At 41.1% G+C, this 22,752-nt stretch overlaps 2 protein-coding genes across 2 annotated transcripts; one reads left to right on the top strand and one right to left on the bottom strand.

Moving 5' to 3' along the window:
* The first annotated feature begins 9,111 nt into the window (after positions 1-9,111).
* On the top strand, positions 9,112-11,663 carry LOC146973008 (2-aminoethanethiol dioxygenase-like). Its single transcript, XM_085799218.1, has one exon. It carries the CDS (start codon positions 9,226-9,228, stop codon positions 10,003-10,005), a length of 780 nt encoding a protein of 259 aa, XP_085655344.1. The 5' UTR covers positions 9,112-9,225; the 3' UTR covers positions 10,006-11,663.
* A 7,678-nt stretch (positions 11,664-19,341) lies between these two features.
* LOC146973007 (uncharacterized) lies at positions 19,342-22,148 on the bottom strand. Its single transcript, XM_085799129.1, has 3 exons — positions 21,950-22,148; positions 20,358-20,483; positions 19,342-20,324 (listed from the first exon to the last, which is right to left on the bottom strand). The coding sequence occupies exons 1-3, from the start codon at positions 22,146-22,148 to the stop codon at positions 19,342-19,344; spliced, it is 1,308 nt and encodes a 435-aa protein (XP_085655255.1).
* Positions 22,149-22,752: the final 604 nt, after the last annotated feature.

Raw genomic sequence — 22,752 nt, 5'->3', positions numbered from 1 at the left:
ACTGCTTGCACCGTCCCTCCTACTGGTACCAGGTAGGGGTGGGGTTATGCAAATTGGAAAGCTAGTTACATCACTGGAAGACAACTGAGGGAACAGCTGGTAAAACAACATGGATTTCAGCCTTGGGAGCCTGAAAATTACAGATATTTTTTTGTCAATTCTCGCATTTTGGGGGTTGGAAGTCAAGACAAACACACAAATAAATGTTATAGAGCCTTAATTCAAAAAGTGATATTTCCATAATATGTCGCCTTTAAAAAAATTTTTTTTTTAAAGTGACAAAACAGCAACAAAAAGACACAGTAGAGTCAGAAACCTATGGCAAGCCATTTTAACATTTCAAAGCCAGACTGGATGTGTGTTGCAGATATCTGTAATTCAGTTTTGCCTCGTCAAAAAGAATAATTCCGATATCCACAACTACGTTCTTCCTAGGACAAATTACGTCACTTTAACCATTCATGCATATGGGGTTTGTCATTACAGATATCTACAGTTCAGTTACAGATATCCTCAATTAAAGATATCTACAAGTCCCTTTTCAGATATCTTAAATTAAGTCTTGACTAAGCAAAATGATGTTGTAGATATCTCAAACTGCAATTAGTACTAGTTGTAATTCAGTTGCAGATATCCGTACTGTAATTCACATAGCGGATATCTGCAACTGAATTATAGATATCTGTAATGACAAACCCCATACACATGAATGGCAAAAGTGACATTTGTCCTAGGAAGAACGTAGTTGTCGATCTGAAATGTTCTTTTTGACTAGGCAAAACTGAATTACAGATCTTGAATGAAAAATCCAACTATTCAAAATGTGAATGGTCAGAAAGACATTGTTGATATCTACAATGTTAATTCCAGATAGTCAAACTTAGCTTTTAAATAAATGTTAAATCTGCTTGCCATAGAAACCCGGGGCGACCACATAACGAGGCTGAACGACCTCATAGAAACTCAGAAGTTCATTTTTTAAAGTTTATTTTCAAAGTTTCATCGTCCAGAACAAACACGACTGTTTTGACCCAGATGTTAATGAGATTTCAGCTTCAGCTTCAGCTTCAGAGTGGATGTTTCTCACCACAGTGCACCCTGGGAGTCGTAGTCACCTTCTTACACCTTCAGTTTTTTTATTTTATTTTATTTTTTTTATTAATCTTTGAATCAAAGAACCAGATGTTGTCCTACATCACAGCTGTCGATGTTTCAGGCCGACGCCTCACGACTCTGTGACAGCGACACGACTTAACACGACAACAAACACACAACAACATACAACTATTTCTGCTGTTTACTGTTGTGTTATAAATATACAAGGCTGCTTTCTATGTGTGTATGTTTATATGTGTGTGTGTGTGTTTGTGTAATTGTGTAATTCTGTGTGTGTGTGTGTGTGTGTTGCAGAGTAATAAATCATCCTGTTTATTTGATTTGGACGACGACCTACGCTTCCACAGTTTGTTTGGCTCGACATCAGGGGCTAAAAGCGTCCCGAGCTCTGAATCTCTGAATCACGCCGTCTATTTTCAGCTGAACTCACTTCCTACTAATAAAAACAACATGTTGCTTCAGGAGAAACGGCAACGGCGGCAGCGACGTCACCGCTCTGACTGAAGACAACTCTCCAGGGAGTGTGTGTTTTGTTTTTTTGGCGAGCGAAACTGAGTAGGTGGGTGTCAAACGGACTCGGAGGTTGAAGAATGTGAATGTGAATGTGAATGTGGAGCTGAGGGGAAGTGAGGAGGCGACACGTCCTCATGGTCACAAGTTCACACACACACACACACACACACACACAGTCAGTGCAGAATTTATAGTTTTATTCTGGCTGTTGGAAAAAAATAAAAGTCTAAAAGAGAGTGACCACGAGGACACGAGAGGAGGAAGGAGGAAGAGTCACGGGAGGTGAAGAACAGAACAGAACAGCTGAGTCAGACAAGGAAGCGAAGTGTAAAGGTCTAAAGATGTTTGTGTTAAACCTCCTTCAAAATAAAGGTAGATGTTTGTATTAAAGCTCCTTCAAAATAAAGGTAGATGTTTGTATTAAAGCTCCATACAGTATAAAGGTAGATGTTTGTGTTAAAGCTCCTTCAAAATAAAGGTAGATGTTTGTGTAAAAGCTCCTTCAAAATAAAGGTAGATGTTTGTGTTAAAGCTCCATACAGTATAAAGGTAGATGTTTGTGTTAAAGCTCCATACAGTATAAAGGTAGATGTTTGTGTTAAAGCTCCCTACAGTATAAAGGTAGATGTTTGTATTAAAGCTCCATACAGTATAAAGGTAGATGTTTGTGTTAAAGCTCCATACAGTATAAAGGTAGATGTTTGTGTTAAAGCTCCATACAGTATAAAGGTAGATGTTTGTGTTAAAGCTCCTTCAAAATAAAGGCAGATGTTTGTGTTAAAGCTCCATACAGTATAAAGGTAGATGTTTGTATTAAAGCTCCATACAGTATAAAGGTAGATGTCCATGTGTAGTGTGATTATAAAGCAGCTCTAGGTTCTATATTAATACTGTGAAAGTATCAAAGCCTCAGTCCACAGAGAAATGCACACAGCCTGGATTCAGAAACTGAGCCTTAAAACCAGCCGTCAGGACTTCCTGTCACTTTGTGATGTCACAACTAAGCCCCACCCCCTCACCACCTGGACAACACCATCCATCCAACAACAACTTTGCAGGATTTTGGTTTCTCTGAGTGTTTTATTCTGAAATCTGCTCTGTTTTTATTAGATCACTTTAGAAAAAGAGAAGAGAGGCTCAGAGCCTCCTCCTCTCTTCTGATTGGCTGACACCGATCTTTAGATCATGGAAAATAAAAGACAAGAAGAAGGAGGAGAAGATATTCATGGTGGACGTTTTGTCAAATCCATCAAGTAGACTCTTCCTCTCCGTCCCACGGCTTCCTGTTCCTCTGCTTCGACCTCGGCAATAAAGTTGTTAATACGCTGACAATAACAAACGTCTCTCTCCATAAAGTTAGCTGTCATCTCTCTTTTTATGAGTTGTGAGTTAGTGTTTGTGTGTGTTAGTGTGTTAGTGTGTGTGTGTGTGGGTGGGTGTTCCCCAGCAGAACAACGGTCCAAATGAAGTGCCCACGTCTCTGTAATGAAATGTCAAACACAGATGCCACAACAAGTGAGTCATAGCCTACACATGAGTCAGTGTTGATGTTGTGTGTTGATGATGTTGTGCAGGCGACTACGACGCTGCGATGAAACAACGAATGATCACCAGGTTTTATCAGAGTTAGAGTTGTGTTTCGGTGACCCTGCGGCCGGAGAAGACGCTGTCACATGACCCTCTGACCCCCTGGAAACAGCTGAGCCGCGTTCAAAAACGATGTTTACTTCTGGGCGGAACGACGCTACGTTCAATTTGTGTTATCGGAAATCAGAGCGTGTGATGGGGATGACATCACATCGCAGTTACGAAGCAGGAAAAACGACCTTTTAGTTGTTGTTCACTGCAAAAACTCAAAATCTTTCCAAGAATATTTGTCTTATTTCTTGTCAAAATGTCTAATTTCTAGTCAAAACTAATCTCTTTTCACTTGTTTTTTAGATCATTTTCATTTGTTTCAAACTAATTTTCACTTGAAATAAGTAGAAAAATCTGCCAGTGAAAGCAAGTTTTTTGTGCTTGTAATAAGAAAGAAAAACTTGATTCAGATTTTTCTACTTATTTCAAGTGGAAATCTGCTTGAAAGAAGTAAAAAGTGTCTGAAAACAAGCTGCTCTTATATGATGAGTCTTATTTTAAGTAGAAAGAGATTTGTTTTGACTAGAAATAAGAAATTTTGACAAGAAATAAGACAAATATTCTTGGAAAAATTTTGAGTTTTTGCAGTGTTGTCGTTAGTATTTTTAGTTAAAACAGGCGATAACAAGAGCTAAAGGTGAAGAGACCATTCACTGCCCCCAAAAACCAGTATGGTGGCCCTGAGGGGTCAAGTTCAGAAAACAACTTTGACAAAACCTCCCAACGCAACAGGACGTGTTTCTGGGGACATGATAAAGGATAATTACCGTTTTTTTTACATTCTGGACCTTATTTCTAGTATAAAATCCGATCATTTCCTCCCCCAGATAACTTTGGTGTCATTACAAGTGGTTGTGATGAAATGAGCTCCAGCCGAGAGGCGCGTATATCCGTATAATGGAGTCTACAGGGCAGCAGAATGCAGCCTCTAAATAACACATTATCTGCAGAGAAACTCCTTCATTTCACCAATATTTAGTTCTGATAGGCTAGTGCTATTCCCCTCTGAGTCCGGGGTTAGCTGTTATCAACATCCGGGGTCTGTAGGTTGACCTACTGACCTCTGACCTGGATGATGTCATCTCTGAGCGACGCCCGGCTCATTCTGATAATAATCATTCTGCTTCGGCATTCGGGTCCATTTTTATCTCAACTAGCCGGAGCTTTAGTGAGTCCAGGTTGAGGAGAGGAAGCCTGTGGAAGCTGAACTTCATCCAGCTGCTCATTTTGTTCTGACAAGTCAGAAACACGCAGAAACGAACCGTAGCATTAGCATTAGCAACAAGGGGGAATAGCACTAGCCTATCAGAACTAAATATTGGTGAAATGAAGGAGTTTCTCTGCAGATAATGTGTTATTTAGAGGCTGCATTCTGCTGCCCTGTAGACTCCATTATACGGATATACGCGCCTCTCGGCTGGAGCTCATTTCATCACAACCACTTGTAATGACACCAAAGTTATCTGGGGGAGGAAATGATCGGATTTTATGCTAGAAATAAGGTCCAGAATGTAAAAAACAGCAATTATCCTTTAAAGTGAGACATAATAATAATAAATCAATCAATCAATGAGTAAAGCTGCATTTATCTTCAGTAATGTGTCTTCAGTGGTGGAGCGATCATCACAGTGTTTTTTCTCTTTGGTCTCTCCACCATTGACCAGTTAAATCGTCTGTTTCTCGTCACTTTTCTTCTGTTTTTCTTTATGATTTATAATATTTACTCATATTTGTGTCTTGATTCATTGTGTTTGTTTAATGCGCTCATGTCGGGGCTTCCCCTTCCCCTTCTGTCAGAGCAGCTGAGACGTTACATGTGTTGGCTCTGTGAATAATAACTGGGGGGCAAAGATCGTTCAAAGTTAAATACTCTGAGGCATGCTGGGTAATGTAGTCCGTCCTCTTGGCGGTTATTTACATCTTTAAATGAATTCATCACGTCACGGTCGGAGCTTTGTGACGTTTTTACGTGTTAAGACGGAGATAATGAATTTATACAGTCACTGTTTGAATATGACGTAGTTTTACGTCGCGTAGCCGCGTGCCTGAAAGCCACGTGGACTACATTTCCCACAATGCACCAGGTGTAAACTGTAAAGTGCCGTCTGGTGCGGACGTGTGTGACAGTTAATCACAAATGGGGGTCAGAGACGTGAAGTGACCGCGTGAGACAGTAAAAACTAAAAAAAAAACTTTTAAAAATTAATTTCTCCACTCTGTTACATCCACGTGCTCTTCAGTAAAGAAAAACAATCAAATTAACAAGAGGAATGAGTGAGCACGTGAAGAAAACAGAGCGTTACAAAGCGGCCAATGAACGCGGTGTTAGTCTGACCGAAGCTCGTCGGAAAGAGGAGAGGTATCACTCCGCCGTCAATTTAGGAGACCACAGTATCATCAGACATTTCATCAGACACTTCATGTTCACACTATATAACTATAAAAATGTTATAGAAATAGATTTATATACCGTATTTCATATATTATTCTGTTGCACTGTTTAGATCAATATATTTCATCACATTACATTACTTTATTTATCTTCTAAGGGGGAATTCACATGTCCTCACACTCATAAGTAAAAATGGTAAGCAGAAGTAAGCAGAATGTTTGTGTTAAAAGAATAGTTCACCCAAAATTCAAATTTCACTCATTATCTCCTCACCCTCATGTGGACTAAGGGCTGGGAGAAGTTTCAGAGTCCTCCGTGGCTTCTCTGAGTTACAGGGGGTCTCGGCGTAGCAGTGCATGTCCATATGACGGTTGCAAATGGATACCAACTGTCTTCATAACAAAAAGACACACCAAAAAACATCCAAATACCTCCATGCTGCTCGTATGTAATGTCCCTCTTGTATTGAAGCCCCAAAATGCGAAATTGTTGAAATCTCGCGAGATTTCGACAGACCAGGAAGAGGAGCTTCCGCTACAAAACAAGCTTGAAATATAGACTTATTTAATTTTTTACAGAACAATTTCGCATGTCGGGGCTTCAATACAAGAGGGACATTACATGTGAGCAGTATGGAGGTATTTGGATGTTTTTTGGTGTGTCTTTTTGTTATGAAGACAGACCCCCTGTAACTCAGAGAAGCCACGGAGGACTCTGAAACTTCTCCCAGCCCTTTTCAATTTTGAGTGAACCTTTCCTTTAATATAAGTTATCCTTGGTGTCTTCCCCCTCCTTCCCCTCCCTCTGTTCATATTCTTCCTGTTTGGGACCATTAAAGCTCTGTCTGCAGCCATCAGTGTAACCTCATGATGAAAAACGACGAATTGTGGCCATTTTGGTTTTGGTGCTACATAGCCTATTTATTTACACACTGTTGTTCCTGCCCACCATCATTTGGAGGTGTTTTTTTTTATTTAGCCTTTATTTAACCAGGTAAAAAGACCCGTTGAGATCGAGATGTTATTAATTATCCCTTGACTGAAGTGACTTTTCACTTTGATAATGTGCAGTCACCTTGCAGACTTGTAGACAAGTTTTTGGCCTGTGTGTGTCGTTGCAGGATGAGAGAGACAGATAAAAAGACAGAGATGCAAATGGTTTTGCTGGTCACACAGTTGTGAACCAACACAAACAAATGAATGTCAGCAGAGAAGTCGTGAACCTGCAGAGTTTTCATAACTATTTGTATAGATAAACATCTGTTTTCCACAGCAGCAGAGGTCACATCATAAAGAACCTCCTTCATAACGTTTCATGCTACATTGCTGAATTTCCCATTACTAGACTGTGTGGAAACAACAGACTCTGCTAAAGGGAACTCCAGCAAACTGTGATCCAGCAGCTTTCAGATGTAAAGTTTATGTTACATTACTTCCCTCACTTTATTTATAACCTTTTAAATCAGAGCTGTGAAGTTTTTGACAGATAACAAGGGGACTGTCTGGACTGTTGCTGTAGTCACTTAGAGTGGGGAAAATACGTTTTTGTGAGACAGAATATCAACAAGAAATCCAGAAACCATATCATCAAATAAAGGGTTATTAATTAAAGCAGAAGTAAGGTGAATATTTGTGTTAATCTAAGTCTTAAATAGTTGTATCTTCTGACAGCAATCACTTCTATAGAGTGTTTGGTCTGAAACACGGGTCTGTCAGTCACTCTGCTCTGCTCTGAGCCCAGGAGAAAACTTTCCTTGTATCCTACAACCTTTATCCAATGAGGAGAGAGAACGGCATAAAGGGGCAGTCCTCTCTGTGTGTGCAGCCAAGGGATGCGCGTGAAACGCAAAAACATTGTCATACCATATGTGTCTGGGGTCTCAGAGAAACTCTTTAAAGGTACATTGTGTAGGAATTCCTCCCATCTAGCGTTGTGGTTGTAGATCACAAGCAACTCAATTTTCATTTTTCATCATTTTTCATGCTGCATTCAGGTGAAATTGGGCAGACGGCAGACGGACGACAGCCGCTGCACGTAACGGCATAAACAAGCCTCTATGTAAACAAGTGGTCCGTCAGCACGAGGCAAAACAATACACCTGACAATATGTTGTCATGGCGATGTGGTATTGTTTTACCGTCTTTCTCTGGACTTCTGTGACTAAAATGACATCTGGTTTGTTAGCGACGGCCGTCTGCCCGACTGCAGGTGAATGCAGCATCAGTGTAACGCTCCATTCCTCCTCACTGCGTTAGGAGAAACCATCCCTGAACAACCTATCTCCCATTTACAATGCTGCTCTTTCATCTTTACACAGGAGAATACACAACTCAACCTCTAACGACTTTCACATGGGACCCCCCAACAATGGTCAAGTGAAACTAGTCTGGGGCCGTTGACTCGCTGTTTTGGCAGGAAACAGATCCAGGGCGAAAGACACAGGCCTTTTTGTCAAAATAAAAGCATCAAGCTAATAAAATGCGGTGAAACTCTTTAATTTAAAGGGGACATATTATGCAAATCTCACTTTTCCATTGTTTTAGTTTGTGTATTTGCGTATCCGGAGTGCCTCCTCACCCCTTAAACGTAGTTTTGACAACTACGTCAACATTTTGTAAACTACCATAGCCAGAAAATGTGTCTCTTAACAAGCGGTTTTAATTTCACCCGGCTTATTACATCACAAGCCGGGTGATGTGAATATTCAAGCCCTCGCTCCCGTGGTTACCACGGTTACCTCAGCTACCAGAGCGAAGCTTCTAAACCGACCGTTTAGAGCAGGGCTGTGAAACTGGTGTGTAGAGAACCCAGCTGTGCTCAATCTTTTGGTTTTTCTGACCAAAGCATGTTACTAACATTACTTTTAGACATCAAGGTACCATGTCAAGAAGCAGAAATGAGCTGAATATGTCCCCTTTAAGGAATATAGTTTACAAGAAAGTCCCCGAGCCATTAAGTTAACATGTTGCTATTATTGTATTACAAGTTAAAGTCTATTTCCTACGTTTTATGTTGGTGGACACTTTTATTTTAGTGAATTTGGTGATTTCGGTATCCACTACAGACGGGAACCAGAATGCAGACGAAATTTGGAGTAAATAGATACCAAACTCTTCGCTTGTCTGAAGAGCCAAGTGAAAACCAGTATACCTTTGTAAACACACCCACAGGTATCAGGTATCTGGTGACCACACCCACATAGGTTAAATACCTACCTGGGTCTAGTGAGATAAGAGGCGAAACGTCTTCCCAGACAAATACAAGTCCAGTTGCCTACGATTCAATTTGCCCAGAAAAAACAAAACAAAACAAAACAAAACAAAACCAAACACTGACACAGACTACACCACAGTGTTGTAGTCTCTCAGAGTTAATCTCCGACAGAGGAATCTCTGCAGAGTGAGTCATCTCGCTGCTAGAGGATCTTGGAGGCTACTAGCTGTGGTCGCTACCGCCGCTAGCAGCAGCAGCAGCAGCAGCAGCAGAGCAGGACTCCACCGGGCAGCAGCAGCTCTCTGCTCCTCGGTCCTGGTCCTGGTCCTGGTCCCGGTTCGGTTCGGTTCGGTATGATGCCTGGTGACGACATGATGACCTCCACCTCCTCCATCGTGCAGAGAATCGCCCGTCAGGCCCTGGTCACCTTCAGGAGCCCCCCCCCAGCCCCCCACCAGGGGACCAAGTCCTTCATGGAGAACCTGAACAAGCTGAAGCTGCTGATGACGGAAGTCCGAGCCGCGGACCTGCAGCTGGTCCCGCGGAGAGCCGAGGACCCCCCCTCCTCCTCCTCCTCTTCCCCGGCAGCAGCAGCAGCAGCAGCAGCGTTTCACCCCCCCCCGGTCACCTACATGCACATCTGTGAGACGGACCAGTTCAGCATGGGGGTCTTCCTGCTGAAGGCTGGAGCCTCCATCCCGCTGCACGACCACCCGGGCATGCACGGCGTCCTCAAAGTCCTGTACGGGAAGGTCCGGATCCGCTGCTTCGACAGACAGACCCTGCAGACCCCCCTGACCCTGCAGACCCCCCTGCAGACCCCGCAGCGCTCCGTGCTCCGCTCCACCGGGGAGTTCACCGAGGATTCCGCCCCCTGCGTGCTGTCCCCGGACCGGGACAACCTGCACCAGATCGACGCCGTGGACGGACCCACGGCGTTCATGGACATCCTGGCCCCCCCGTACGACCCCGACGACGGCAGAGACTGTCACTACTACCGCGTCCTGGACCTGGAGCAGGAGGAGAAGGAGGAGCAGAAGGAGCAGAAGGAGGTCTGGCTCATGGAGATCTCACAGCCTCCAGAGTTCTGGTGCGGAGGAGAACCGTATCCAGGCCCGGAGGTCTCCCTCTGATCCCCCCCCCCCCCCCAGACTGACTCAGCCCCCTGCCCCCCTGGACACCTCCCTAATCAATCAATCAATCTGGATTTTTACTCATGACCAAGAATGTGACAGGTCAGGTTTATGCACACTGCAAAAACTCAAAATCTTTCCAAGAATATTTGTCTTATTTCTTGTCAAATGTCTCATTTCTAGTCAAAACTAATCTCTTTTCACTTAAAATATAAGAATCATCACCTAAAAATGATCTTTGATGATGTTTTTAGATAATTTAACTTGTTTCAAACAAATTTTCACTTGAAATAAGTAGAAAAATCTCCCATTTTTTTGTGCTTGTCATAAGAAAGAAAAACTTGCTCCACTATCAGATTTTTCTACTTATTTCAAGTGAAAATAGACTTGAAAGAAGTAAAAAGTGTCTAAAAACAAGCTGCTTTTTAATGTGATGAGTCTTATTTTACGTAGAATGAGATTAGTTTTGACTAGAAATGACAATTTGACTAGAAATAAGACAAATATTCTTGGTAAGATTTTGAGTTGCGTGCTGTCTCCGGACCGGGACAACCTGCACCAGATCGATTCATGGACATCCTGGCCCCCCCGTACGGACTGACTCACACCCCTGCACCCCCTGAAGGTGTAGACTACTACAGCACACTGCAAAACTCAAAGTCTTTCCAAGAATATTTGTCTTATTTCTTGTCAAAATGTCTAATTTCTACTCAAAACTAATCTCTTTTCGCTCAAAATATAAGACTCATCACCTAAAAATGAACTCATTTTTAGATCATTTTCACTTGTTTCAAACTAATTTTCACTTGAAATAAGTAGAAAAATCTGCCAGTTTTTTGTGCTCGTCATAAGAAAGAAAAACTTGATCCACAGAACAGGGTGTGTGACGTCACTGCACAGGTGAAACAACAACAACAAGAAGTCCGGTTTATCGACCCTGAAGGTGTAGACTACAGCACACTGCAAAAAAAAGTCTTTCCAAGAATATTTGTCTTATTTCTTGTCAAAATGTCTCATTTCTAATGAAAACAAATCTCTTTTCATTTGTTTTTAGATCATTTTCACTTGTTTCAAACTAATTTTCACTTGAAATAAGTAGGAAAATCTGCCAGTGAAAGTGACAGTTTTTTGTGTTTGTAATAAGAAAGAAAAACTTGCTCCACTATCAAGATTTTTCTACTTATTTCAAGTGAAAATCTGCTTGAAAGAAGTAAAAAGTGTCTAAAAACAAGCTGCTTTTTATGTGATGAGTCTTATTTTAATTATAATGAGATTTGTGACATTTTGACTAGAAATAAGACAAATATTCTTGGTAAGATTTTGAGTTTTTACAGTGCAAGAGGCCGCAGCTCGGACACTGTTGGGTCAAAACTAAACAGAATCTATAATTTAATCAATCAATCAATCAATCCTGATCGGGGGGTAACTTGTTTCAGCCCTGGGTTTTTACTTTACTGACCGAGAATGTAACCAATCAGAGAACAGGTGTACAGGTGAAACACAATAGGTCCGTTTCCATTTCACTTACAGCCCTCAGGGCCACAGATACTGTAGATAGGATGGGCTGTCTGCAGCGTTGTCATGGAGATCCTCAAGTTTCACAATGTTGGTTGGTTGGCTTTGTTTGGAGGAAAAATTAAATCACACTTTTGCATTCACGATGCTTTCTTTTAAATCTCCTTTTAATCCTTGAATTTCCTGACGGTGTGTGAAGGCAGCAGCGAGAAGCTCAGAGTTTCACACCAAAATAAGAGTCTAGGAGGTGTTTTTTTTGTTTCTTTTTACATGAGTAGATGCCAAGAAATGACAAAACTGATGATGTGCAGGGGGGCGGGGGCTTGTTATGGTGCTGCGTTCAAGGTCGATGCAGGAAGTCAGAGAGTTTTGTGTCTGATAATCTGAACTAAACAGCTTTAAACGCAGCATGAAGCTCAAAACCTCTGCAGAAACACTATAACAGTCGCCTCTGTGTGTATTCAACATATCAGCTGTTGCACTGCATGAAAACACTGACACATGACGATCATCATAATAGTAACAATAATAACTCCTCTGCACCTTGAACGCAGCATCAGAAGAGCTGAGAGCTTTGTTAGTTTTCCTCTGCACTGCAAAAACTCAAAATCTTTCCAAGAATATTTGTCTTATTTCTTGTCAAAATGTCTCATTTCTAGTCAAAACTAATCTCTTTTCACTTAAAATAAGACTCATCACCTAAAAATTAACTTGTTTTTAGATCATTTTCACTTGTTTCAAACTAATTTTCACTTGAAATAAGTAGAAAAATCTGCCAGTGAAAGCAGGTTTTTTGTGCTTGTAATAAGAAAGAAAAACTTGCTCCACTATCAGATTTTTCTACTTATTTCAAGTGAAAATCTGCTTGAAAGAAGTAAAAAAAAGTGTCTAAAAACAAGCTACTTTTTATGTGAAGAGTCTTATTTTAAGTAGAATGAGATTTGTTTTGACTAGAAATTACATTTTTGACTTGAAATGAGACAAATATTCTTGGTAAGATTTTGAGTTTTTGCAGTGTGGTTTTTACTGAATCGTCTTCCTGCTTCTGGCTTTTTGTGACTTGTTCTTCTCCTCTGAGTCGTTCAGCTTCTTCAGCACAAACTCTTCCTCGTCCAGGCTTCAGTCTCCAAAACGTCGGGTTAATAATAATAATAATAATAATAATAATAATACCAATAATTATCGCTCCTAACTGTAAAAAGTTTCCATATATGCACTACTATTGCTGCTGCTGCTGCTGCTGCTGACCAACAACGATGCTTCATAATCTGCAGCGGCATCAACTCTTCTATTAACTCCCTATTAAGACCTGGAATGATGCATTTCAAAATAAAAGACTTCTAATTCAGAAAATTATAGGGAACTAAAAACTTTATAGAGTTTCCATGAGAGCAGCGAATAGGACTCGATGTGCTGTGTGTGTATGTGTGTGTGTGCGTGTGTGTGTAAGGTTTGAGGCTATCTGTGTTGATGTGTCTCTGCCTGTATAATGAACATTTCCTGTCTGTTCATATAAAACGTGCTGTTTATTTTTGCCTAAAACGCATCTGATTCTTTCTCTTCTGTTGTTGTGTCTTTTCTTGAATCTGGTTTGTGCGTTTAAAGTTAAAACTTAAAACTAAACTCGTCACGTTATCTCAGGCTATTGTTAGATTCATGGGCCCTTTATCTTTATATAATTGTTTTATATTTGGTCGCTCTGAAACTCTCCCATCTGTTTCACATCACAAGCCCAACACCGACGGTGACGTCCAAAGGCTTTTATTGTGAAACACCTGCCAGGAAGTGATGATTTTTTAGTTTTATTGGTTGGTTTGCTTGAAGATTAATCAATGAGCAACTCAGGACAGAAGCTGTGGTCCATTAAAGGGACAGTTCAACATTTATTCAGATCCTCCTCTCACCATAATCCCTACACCCCAAAACTCACAATCTTTCCAAGAATATTTGTCTTATTTCTTGTCAAAATGTCTCATTTCTAGTCAAAACTAATCTCTTTCCACTTAAAATAAGACTCATCACCAAAAAATGAACTTGTTTTTAGATCATTTTCGCTTGTTTCAAACAAATTTTCACTTGAAATTAATAGAAAGATCTGCCAGTGAAAGCAGGTTTTTTGTGCTTGTAATAAGAAAGAAAAACTTGCTCCACTATCAGATTTTTCTACTTATTTCAAGTGAAAATCTGCTTGAAAGAAGTAAAAAGTGTCTAAAAACAAGTTAATTTTTTATGTGATGAGTCTTATTTTGAGTAGAATGAGATTTGTTTTGACTAGAAACCTACATTTTGACTAGAAGACAAATATTCTTGGTAAGATATTTGAGTTTTTGCAGTGTGTAGTCACAGCAGTAGGTTCATCACCTTCGATGCATGTTGTTTTGAGATCGGCGGGGCAGAGACGTGAGCTGCTCAATGGAGGTGAACTGTACAGGTTTCCAACCATTTCATACAGCCTCCTTCTTACATGTTTTACTTTTACCCTTCAGATATTGTTTCATCTTTTCAAGATCAGCCTACTTCAGCAGTTACTTCATTGAATTTAGCATTGTTTCAATAATTTATTCAGCTCATTCAGCTTCCAGCTTTCAGCATTCGCCCGTATTTCCTTCAGGAAATGCATTCTCTAGTTATAGCCTACTACATGATTATTTCCTAGTGTGGTGAATGTGCAGGTCACAACTTGAGCGTTGTGGAGTTGTTGGATTGTGTATTTGATGAGTTTGATGAGGGAACAAAACATGCACCGATAATTAAAGGTAGCGAACCTACTGCTATGACTAGCTATAGGGATTATGGTGAGAGGAGAATTTGCCAAAATGTTGAACTATCCCTCTAAATTCACATAAAAATGGAAAAAAGATGCCAATGAACCGTTTTAAAACGAAAGCACCACAAACACACCAGACTATAGCTAAACATTAGGCTAAATCATAAACTCAAACTGTGTCGATGTCAAATTGTTTCTCATCGTCCACCGTCAGTGTTTGCTAATGCTAACGTCAGATCGTACAGGACATTTTAATGACATTACAAGCTAATAACGGAGATGAAAGGGCTCAAAATCAGCTACATGAATAGTTAGTTAGCTAAACTGTATCTGGGCTAAATTGAGAAACTAGCTTAGCCTACATCAGTTAGCTGCACAACATAAGTTCACGTCTTAGCTGCTTATTGTTATTATTTTTTTTAGTTGTTTTCTTTTCTTTTTTTGATGAATGAAACAAACTAAACGAAACTAAACTGAAAGCTCAAGCTAATGCTGCCTAACCTGTAACATTAGGCTAAAGTGAGAAGCTAGCATGCAGCTAGCATCCAGTGATTCTCTGAATTTGGTAGCCTACACTCAGGTTTACCTCAAAGATTTTCAAATAAAGTAACATATATTTTTGCATTATAAAAGCCATAAATTGATTTTTGATCAAACACAAAAACACTATAGAAATCTTTTTATTTATGGGAAGCTGAGTAGCTTAGCTAACGTCCCCATTGACCAAAGTCACATTTTCATTGAATTTAAAACAAACAAGAATTGCAATTAACCTATTTTTTTGTTAATATAATAATATTCCTGACAACTTTAACCAAAACAATATAAAAATCAAAAACAAAAATCTATTATTTATGAAATAACAATATTTTATCATGTCTCAATTCCCCGTTTTAAAAATAATGGTTCAGTCCAACATCCTCAGCATTGAGTAACATCACTCTTCTTTAGAAGAACAAACTGTAAAGAGATTAGTTAGCAGATATCTTTTCTTATTTTTATTGTGAGATCGTCACATTGTCAAGCTCAACCTTTCATTTCCATAAATGATTGTTAACAACTGTTTAGGAAAAAACTATTGATAATGCTGAAAATTATTATAATTGAATGATTTCCTGAAGTCATGTGATGCTACCTGTCTTGGCTAATTAAAGATTTTTGGCGACTTTTATCCAAAATCTTCAACCCTGTAACAAAAAACACTGTGAGGGGATTGAGTCGTTGTTACAGGGTTGAAAGTGTTTTTTTTTAATCAAAAATCAGACGACCCAAAGTTGATTCATTATCTCAGGAGCTGATTAATAGAAATAGATTGTTTTAAAATTGTATCGTCAACAACTGACACAGAATAAAAAAAGCAGCAGGAGCCGAAACAAACTGAACAAAACATTTATTTGCATCGTCGACGAGAAGCATCAGTCCAGCAGAGTAAAAGCTTCAGTGCTCCACTTATTTGCATAAAAACGATAAAACACAAATAGAGAACTTTCATTATAGTCCAGTGTCTCTCTCTCTCGCTCTCGTATCAGGTAGAAATGCTGGTCACATCTTTACAAACATCTTCAGGTGTGTGAAACATCCAGAAACTGACGTCAGATCTGATCTCACACAAAACCAGGACCTTGTTTTTTCTTTTATTTTTTAAAAAAAGCTTCATTTTGTTGCATCAATATAGCCTGACAAGCCAGACTACATCATTAACATGTCTAGTCTGGCAACGAGCGGTAGACCTCGGCTCAATCCAGGGGGCGGGATGAAGGCTGTCTTTCAAACTGCCTCTGCACCAATAGGGTAGCGCTACGACCAATCAGAGCAAAGAGCAGGATGACATCGTCGGTAGATTCAATTTTTCCCGTATCCCGTCGGTAAAACACCAAATACATCCTTCCTCTAAATGAACGACTTCAGTGCAGTTTCTGGCTCAACTTTTAAAGAAAATGACAAGTTTAATTCTTTCAAAGTTGATGCCAACGCCGATTCAAACCATTCCTTTGCCAAAGCCATCTATCTTCTTGTCATGTTTTTCACCGTCGCAACAAGTATGTCGTCATGGCGTTAAGCCGCCCAACGACTCTCTAAACAGATCGAGCGCTGTGATTGGTGAACACAAACGGTGTTCGAGACTCAAAAAGTTCCTATGGCTCGTTTCTAGACCCACCTACGGAGCAAAGAGATTTGCTGCTGCTAGGGGGCAGATAGACTTCTAGGCTAGCATCAATAACCAGTAAAGAGTTCACTGAGTTTACCGCCACCTTAGCTCCGCCCCCCAATAGACCGAATCTCCTTGTTGTTTACATTCTACTTCCGGGTAGAAAACCAGCACGTAATTTGAATGAGATCAATAGTAACGAACGAGAGTTTAGCTATATATCATATTTTTCACGCCCTATCACCGTTTAGACAAATCTGAAATGATTGAAGAAACATTACTATTTCTGTGTGTGTGTTTTGTGTTGCTATGTGTTGTATTTATTCAGTTTGGGGGAATCACGGTGTCTAGAAAGCATCAGTGGCTGCAGCTGACAGGGAGCTAAGCTAACGGCGGTGCAAAGCTAGCATCAGGACGTCAGCTGTTAAAACCCTCCCGTTGTGGGACACGACATGAAACTACTCCAGTTAGCTCAGTCATGTTGGAACTCAGATATCCGCTGGAGAAAATATTTTTTCATGGAGCGTTTATTGAGTCACTGAGTTATTAAAGTTAAACAGGTAGCTAACCGTTAGCCCGGCTAATCTCTGATAACCATGACTAATTACAAAAATGTGCACACGTAAATAGTAACGTTTGTCCAATCATTGGTTTTATAAACTTTACAAACATCAGATTAGTCTAAACGGTGATATAGTGACATGAAAAATTAGATATATATAGCGAAACTCTCGTCCGTCACTATTGTTCTCATGCTGGTTTTCTACCAGGAAGTAGTTGTAAACAACAAGGAGATTCGTCCAATAGTGATGTCACAGCATCTCTTTCTTGCATGGTGTACTCTGGTGACATCACTCTGGCACCTGTCCGGGTCGCAGGGGTTTTCTTTAATTTAGTAAAATGTCGCAGTGTAAAAACGATTCCTGAAACCTGCACATGCAGCTTTGTGTTTTATTAAAAGAGTTCGTATTGATCAGTGATCAGCTGATCGGTGATGATCGGTCAGCTACTGTCACAGTGACGGAGCAGATCCAGCTCCGACTGTTCAGTTTACAATATGTCGACGGGTCAAAAAACAAAAAAACAAAACTGAGGAGAAGTTTCTGTGTCATTCCTGCAAGTTTAAGTCTGAATGTGTGTGTGTGTGTGTGTGTGTGTGTGTGTGTACCTGAACTGTGGCTGAATCCCTGAGAGCATGAAGCACAGACTGCACACACACACACTGACTGACTGATGCCTGGCCACAGAGCACTGAGGCAGAGAAACACAAAACCTGCAGCGTCCAGCTCCGATTGTTGTTGAGAAACAATAATGAGTTAGTTAGTTAATTTAAAGGGATAGTTCAACATTTAGTCAGATCCTCTGAAAAACTCAAACTCTTACCAAGAATATTTGTCTTATTTCTAGTCAAAACAAATCTCATTCTACTTAAAATAAGACTCATCACATTTAAAAAGCAGCTTGTTCTTAGACACTTTTTTACTTCTTTCAAGCAGATTTTCACTTGAAATAAGTAGAAAAATCTGATAGTGGAGCAAGTTTTTCTTCCTTATTACAAGCACAAAAAACTTGCTTTCACTGGCAGATTTTTCTACTTATTTCAATTGAAAATGAGTTTGAAACGAGTGAAAATGATCTAAAAACAAGTTCATTTTTAGGTGAAGAGTCTTATTTTAAGTGAAAAGAGATTAGTTTTGACTAGAAATGAGACACTTTGACAAGAAATAAGACAAATATTCTTGGAAAGATTTTGGGTTTTTGCAGTGTGCAGTTTGCCTTATGAGAGGAGGATCTGACTAAATGTTGAACTATCCCTTTAATGATCTGGATCATGTCAGTTAATGTGATAAAAGGCTCCCTGATTTTGAATTTATGGCTTCCAAACCCACATTGCAAAAACTCAAAATCTTTCCAAGAATATTCATCTCATTTCTAGTCAAAACTAATCTCTTTTCACTTAAAATGAGACTCATCACCTAAAAAATGAACTTGTTTTTAGATCATTTTCACTTGTTTCAAACAAATTTTCACTTGAAATAAGTAGAAAAATCTGCCAGTGAAAGCAGGTTTTTTTGTGCTTGTAATAAGAAAGAAAAACTTGCTCCACTATCAGATTTTTCTACTTATCTCAAGTGCAAATGTGTTTGAAACAAGTGAAAATGATCTAAAAACAAGTTAATTTTTAGGTGATGAGTAGAATGAGATTTGTTTTGACTAGAAGTTAAATTTTGACTAGAAATAAGACAAATATTCTCGGTAAGATATTAGAGTTTTTGCAGTGCACTCCTCCTCCTCTAGTCTCGTTGTGAGGCCGACGGCTTCTTCTCCTTCTGCCGCAGATTTCTAGTCAAAACAAATCTCATTCTACTTAAAATAAGACTCATCACATTAAAAAGTAGCTTGTTTTTAGACACTTTTTACTTCTTTCAAGCATATCTGCACTTGAAATGTATATAGATATGTCACATATATATACATTTCAAGTGCAGATATGCTTGAAAGAAGTAAGAAGTGTCTAAAAACTAAAAAATAAGTAGAAAAATATGATAGTGGGTCAAGTTTTTCTTTCTTATTACAAGCACAAAAAACTTGCTTTCACTGGCAGATTTTTCTACTTATTTCAAGTGAAAATTAGTTTGAAACCAATGAAAATGATCTAAAAAACAAGTTAATTTTTAGGTAATGAATCTTATTTTAAGTGGAAAGAGATTAGTTTGGACTAGAAATTAGACAAATATTCTTGGAAAGATTTTGAGTTTTTGCAGTGTGCAGTTTGCCTTATGAGAGGAGGATCTGACTGAACTATCCCTTTAATGATCTGGATCATGTCAGTTAATGTGATAAAAATCTCCCTGATTTTGAACTTATGGCTCCCAAACCCCCTCCTCTTCCTCTTCCTCCTCCTCTAGTCTCGTTGTGATGAGGCCGCCGGCTTCTTCTCCTTCTGCCGCAGGTGGATCTTCATGTGTCGCCTCCTCTCGTCGCTGCGCGCGAACTTCCTGCCGCACTGGTCGCAGGAGAACGGCTTCTCTCCGGTGTGCGTGCGGATGTGCGTGGTGAGGTGGTCGCTGCGGCTGAAGCTCCTCATGCAGATGCGGCACTGGAACGGCTTGTGGCCCGTGTGGATGCGCAGGTGGCGGCTCAGCTCGTCCGACCGGGAGAAGCGGCGGTCGCAGCTCTCCGCCGGGCACGGGTACGGCCGCTGGTGCACCGGCGTCTTGCTCGGCCGGTTCGGGTACTTCCGGGGTCTGAGGATGGGTCTGAGCGCGAGATGATTCAGATTCTGGTTCTGGTTGTGGTGGTTCAGGGAGGAGAAAGCTGCGGCCATCGGCCCCTCTGAAGGCGCAGCGCCGAGCGTAAAGTTCCTGATGGTGTTGAGCGGTGTGAGAGGAGGAGGAGGAGGCGGTGGATGAAACGGGAGCGACTTCCGGTCCGTGGCCGTGGGTGGTGGCGGGAAACAAGCCGCTGGTAACGGTAACTGTAACTGTAACGGTAACTCCCGCTGCTGGCAGCTCTGCGGGTAGAAGCCGCTGTAGTCCGGCACCAGGGAGAGCAGCGCGCCGCCGTCAGCTGCTGCAGGTTTGTTGTTGGGTTGTTGGCTGTAGGACTGAGGAGGCGCATGGTGGTGATGGTGGTAGGACATGGTTGCTAGGTAACCACCTCCTCCTCCTCCTGCTGCTCCTCCTCCTCCTCCCTCCTGGTATAGCTCCCCGCTGCAGGAGTAGGACGGCGCCGCGTGGTGGTGGTGGTGGTGGTACATGTGGCTGATGTCCGGCTGGCCGCCGTGCGTCATGACGCCGTCTCCAACTCCAACTCCTGATGCGTAAATATCTGGAGACGCGACCGGAGACCTGATGTCCGCGCTGACCACGTTGATGACGTCTCCTCCTCCTCCTCCTCCTCCTCCTCCTCCTCGTGCACCTCCTCCTCCTCCTCCTCCTCCTCTCGACTCCACCGAGAACTTGCCGGTGAAGGCCACGGGCTGCGCGCGTAAAGTTGCCACGAACTGCGCCAAGTCGCCGCCGCGGCTCGAGAACAGGAGGTCACCTAGGAGACGGAGAGAGGAGGAGAGGAGGAGGAGGAGAGGTCACAACACTTCACACCTTCAGCATCATCATCTTTTAAATCTTATTTTGAACGAACTTATCATTTAACTCTCATGGGTCAAGGAAGGAAGGAAAGGAAGAAGGAGGGAAAGATATAAGGAGGGTAGTAAGGACGAAGGGAAGGAAGGGGAAAACGATTGTGGAAAGAAAAAAGCAAGAAGGAAGGGGAAAGGATTGTGGAAAGAAGGAAGGGGAAGATGGAGGGCTGCGTGCGTAAAGTTGCCACGAACTGCGCCAAGTCGCCTAGGAGACGGACACTTCACAGCTTCATCATCGTCATTTAAAAAAAAAATCATTATTTATTTATTTTGCACGAACATATCATTTAACCCTCAAGGAAGGAAGGAAGGAAAGAAAAAATGAGGGAAAGATATAAGGAGGAAGCAGGTTGGGTCAAAAAGGAAGGAAGAAGTAAGGACGACGAAGGAAAGGAAGGGGAAAACGATTGTGGAAAGAAAAGTGGAGGGAGGGAACAAATTTGTTCAAGGAAGGAAGAAGAGGGAAGAAAGAAGGAAGGAAGGAAGGGAGGGGGAAAGGATTGTGGAAAGAAGGAAGGGAAAGATGGAGGGCTGCGTGCGTAAAGTTGCCACGAACTGCGCCAAGTCACCTAGGAGACGGAGAGAGGAGAGGTCACAACACTTCACACCTTCATCATCATTTAAAAAATATATATTATTATTTATTTATTTAGTTTAGTTTAGTTTTTATTTGCACATTATATAACCTGCATAAACTATGAAACAAGTCAAATGAAACATTGTGCAGGAGGTAGAAGCCAAAACAGGCTGATAAGAGTAAAACAAAAGTATCAGAGTAAAAAGATAATACAGAAATTCATAACATAAAAAATTGAATATTTTGCACGAAATATCCTGTTGTCCTCCTGAAAGGAAGGGAGGGAGTCAAAAGGAGGGAAAGATAGAAAGAGGGAGGGAACAGATTGAAGGAAGGAAACGAAGGAAACAAATGAAGAAAGGGGGAAAAGGATTGTGGAAAGAAGGAAGGAAGAAAGGAAGGAAAAAAGGAAGGGAAGAGATTGGGTCAATTTGACCCAGAAGGACGACATATCATTTAAAACAGCACGAACAATCATCATCATGACTGGGATGTGCAAAAAAGGGTTAAGGGGGGGGGGGGGGTAGCCTATGAAACCCAAAACCTCACACACATCTTCAAAAGCCAAATTTGCTACAAGTTAAAAACAAGAACATAGGAAATAATTAAACAATAACGAAAAATAAGTAGAAAAGTAAGTTATTAAGGAAGTAGGCCTAAGGAAAAATACATGAATAAATAATACAAAACAATAATAATGAATGAGATAATGAGGTAGGAGCATTTTTAAATGATGTTAAATTAGCCTAATAATTCTTCATCATCATCGTCATGCAGCCACTCAGCTCTTACCGACTTCATCCTCCCCGGGTTTCCCTCCGTCTTCCTCCCCTACATCCTCCTCCTTAAACACCATCAGACCCCCCACTCCCACTCCCCCTCCCTCTTCCTCCTCCTCCTCCTCTTCTTCCTCCTCCAGGTAGGACAGCGGAGCTTTGGCAACATGATCCAGAGCCGCGCAGACCTGCTCCACCGTCTTCACCAAGCTCATTTTCTTTTATTTCCAACTCTTTAAACCTGACGAAGACGATGATGATGATGCTGCTCGGTGTTTCCCCTCATCTTGTCTGTTCCGCCTCTCACCTCATCTCATCTCATCTCATCTGATCGGGGGTATAACGAGCTGCTGCTGGATGCTGCAGCAGCTACTATGGTTATAAAGGGAATCTCTGGGTGTCCCGTTACGTCATTTACCAAATATGGACTTAGAGGCCAAAAAAAAAAGAAAGAAGAGAAAGGAAGAAGAGGGAACTCCAGAAATAGGCCTGATGGAGCGCGTCGTGACGAAATATGGAAACACACACACACAGAATTTACATGTTGGAGTTGGAATCAATAGAAATAAAGATAATAATAAAATAAAAACAGCTGATTGGTGGATGAATGCATGTGATTATTATGGTTTTGGTGCAAAGATGAAACCAGAGAATCGGTCAGACCGGAAAACTCCTCTCCTCCGCCTCCATATAAGGAGTTCTCCGGTGGATCCCTGGTTGCTTATTATGGCCTAGATCCGGCTGCACCGTGTCACACCGAGCTGTGTTGGTGCCAGATGAGCCCACACACACCGACACACACACACACACACACAGGCC

The sequence above is a fragment of the Trachurus japonicus genome, chromosome 15 (assembly GCF_045865225.1).
Source record: "Trachurus japonicus isolate A0001 chromosome 15, Traja_1.0".
Classification (NCBI taxonomy): domain Eukaryota; kingdom Metazoa; phylum Chordata; class Actinopteri; order Carangiformes; family Carangidae; genus Trachurus; species Trachurus japonicus.
The sequence above is the reverse complement of the archived record's forward strand: the minus strand, read 5'-3'. Positions and strand labels throughout refer to the sequence as shown.

Coding starts and splice junctions, on each gene's coding strand:
- LOC146973007 (XM_085799129.1), bottom strand. CDS start 22,148: ATGAGCTTGGTGAAGACGGTGGAGCAGGTCTGCGCGGCTCTGGATCAT. Junction 20,484..21,949: donor ACCCGGGGAGGATGAAGTCG/GTAAGAGCTGAG, acceptor TCCGTCTCCTAG/GTGACCTCCTGTTCTCGAGC. Junction 20,325..20,357: donor AGGAGGAGGAGGAGGAGGAG/GTGCACGAGGAG, acceptor GAGGAGGAGGAG/GAGGAGACGTCATCAACGTG.
- LOC146973008 (XM_085799218.1), top strand. CDS start 9,226: ATGATGCCTGGTGACGACATGATGACCTCCACCTCCTCCATCGTGCAG.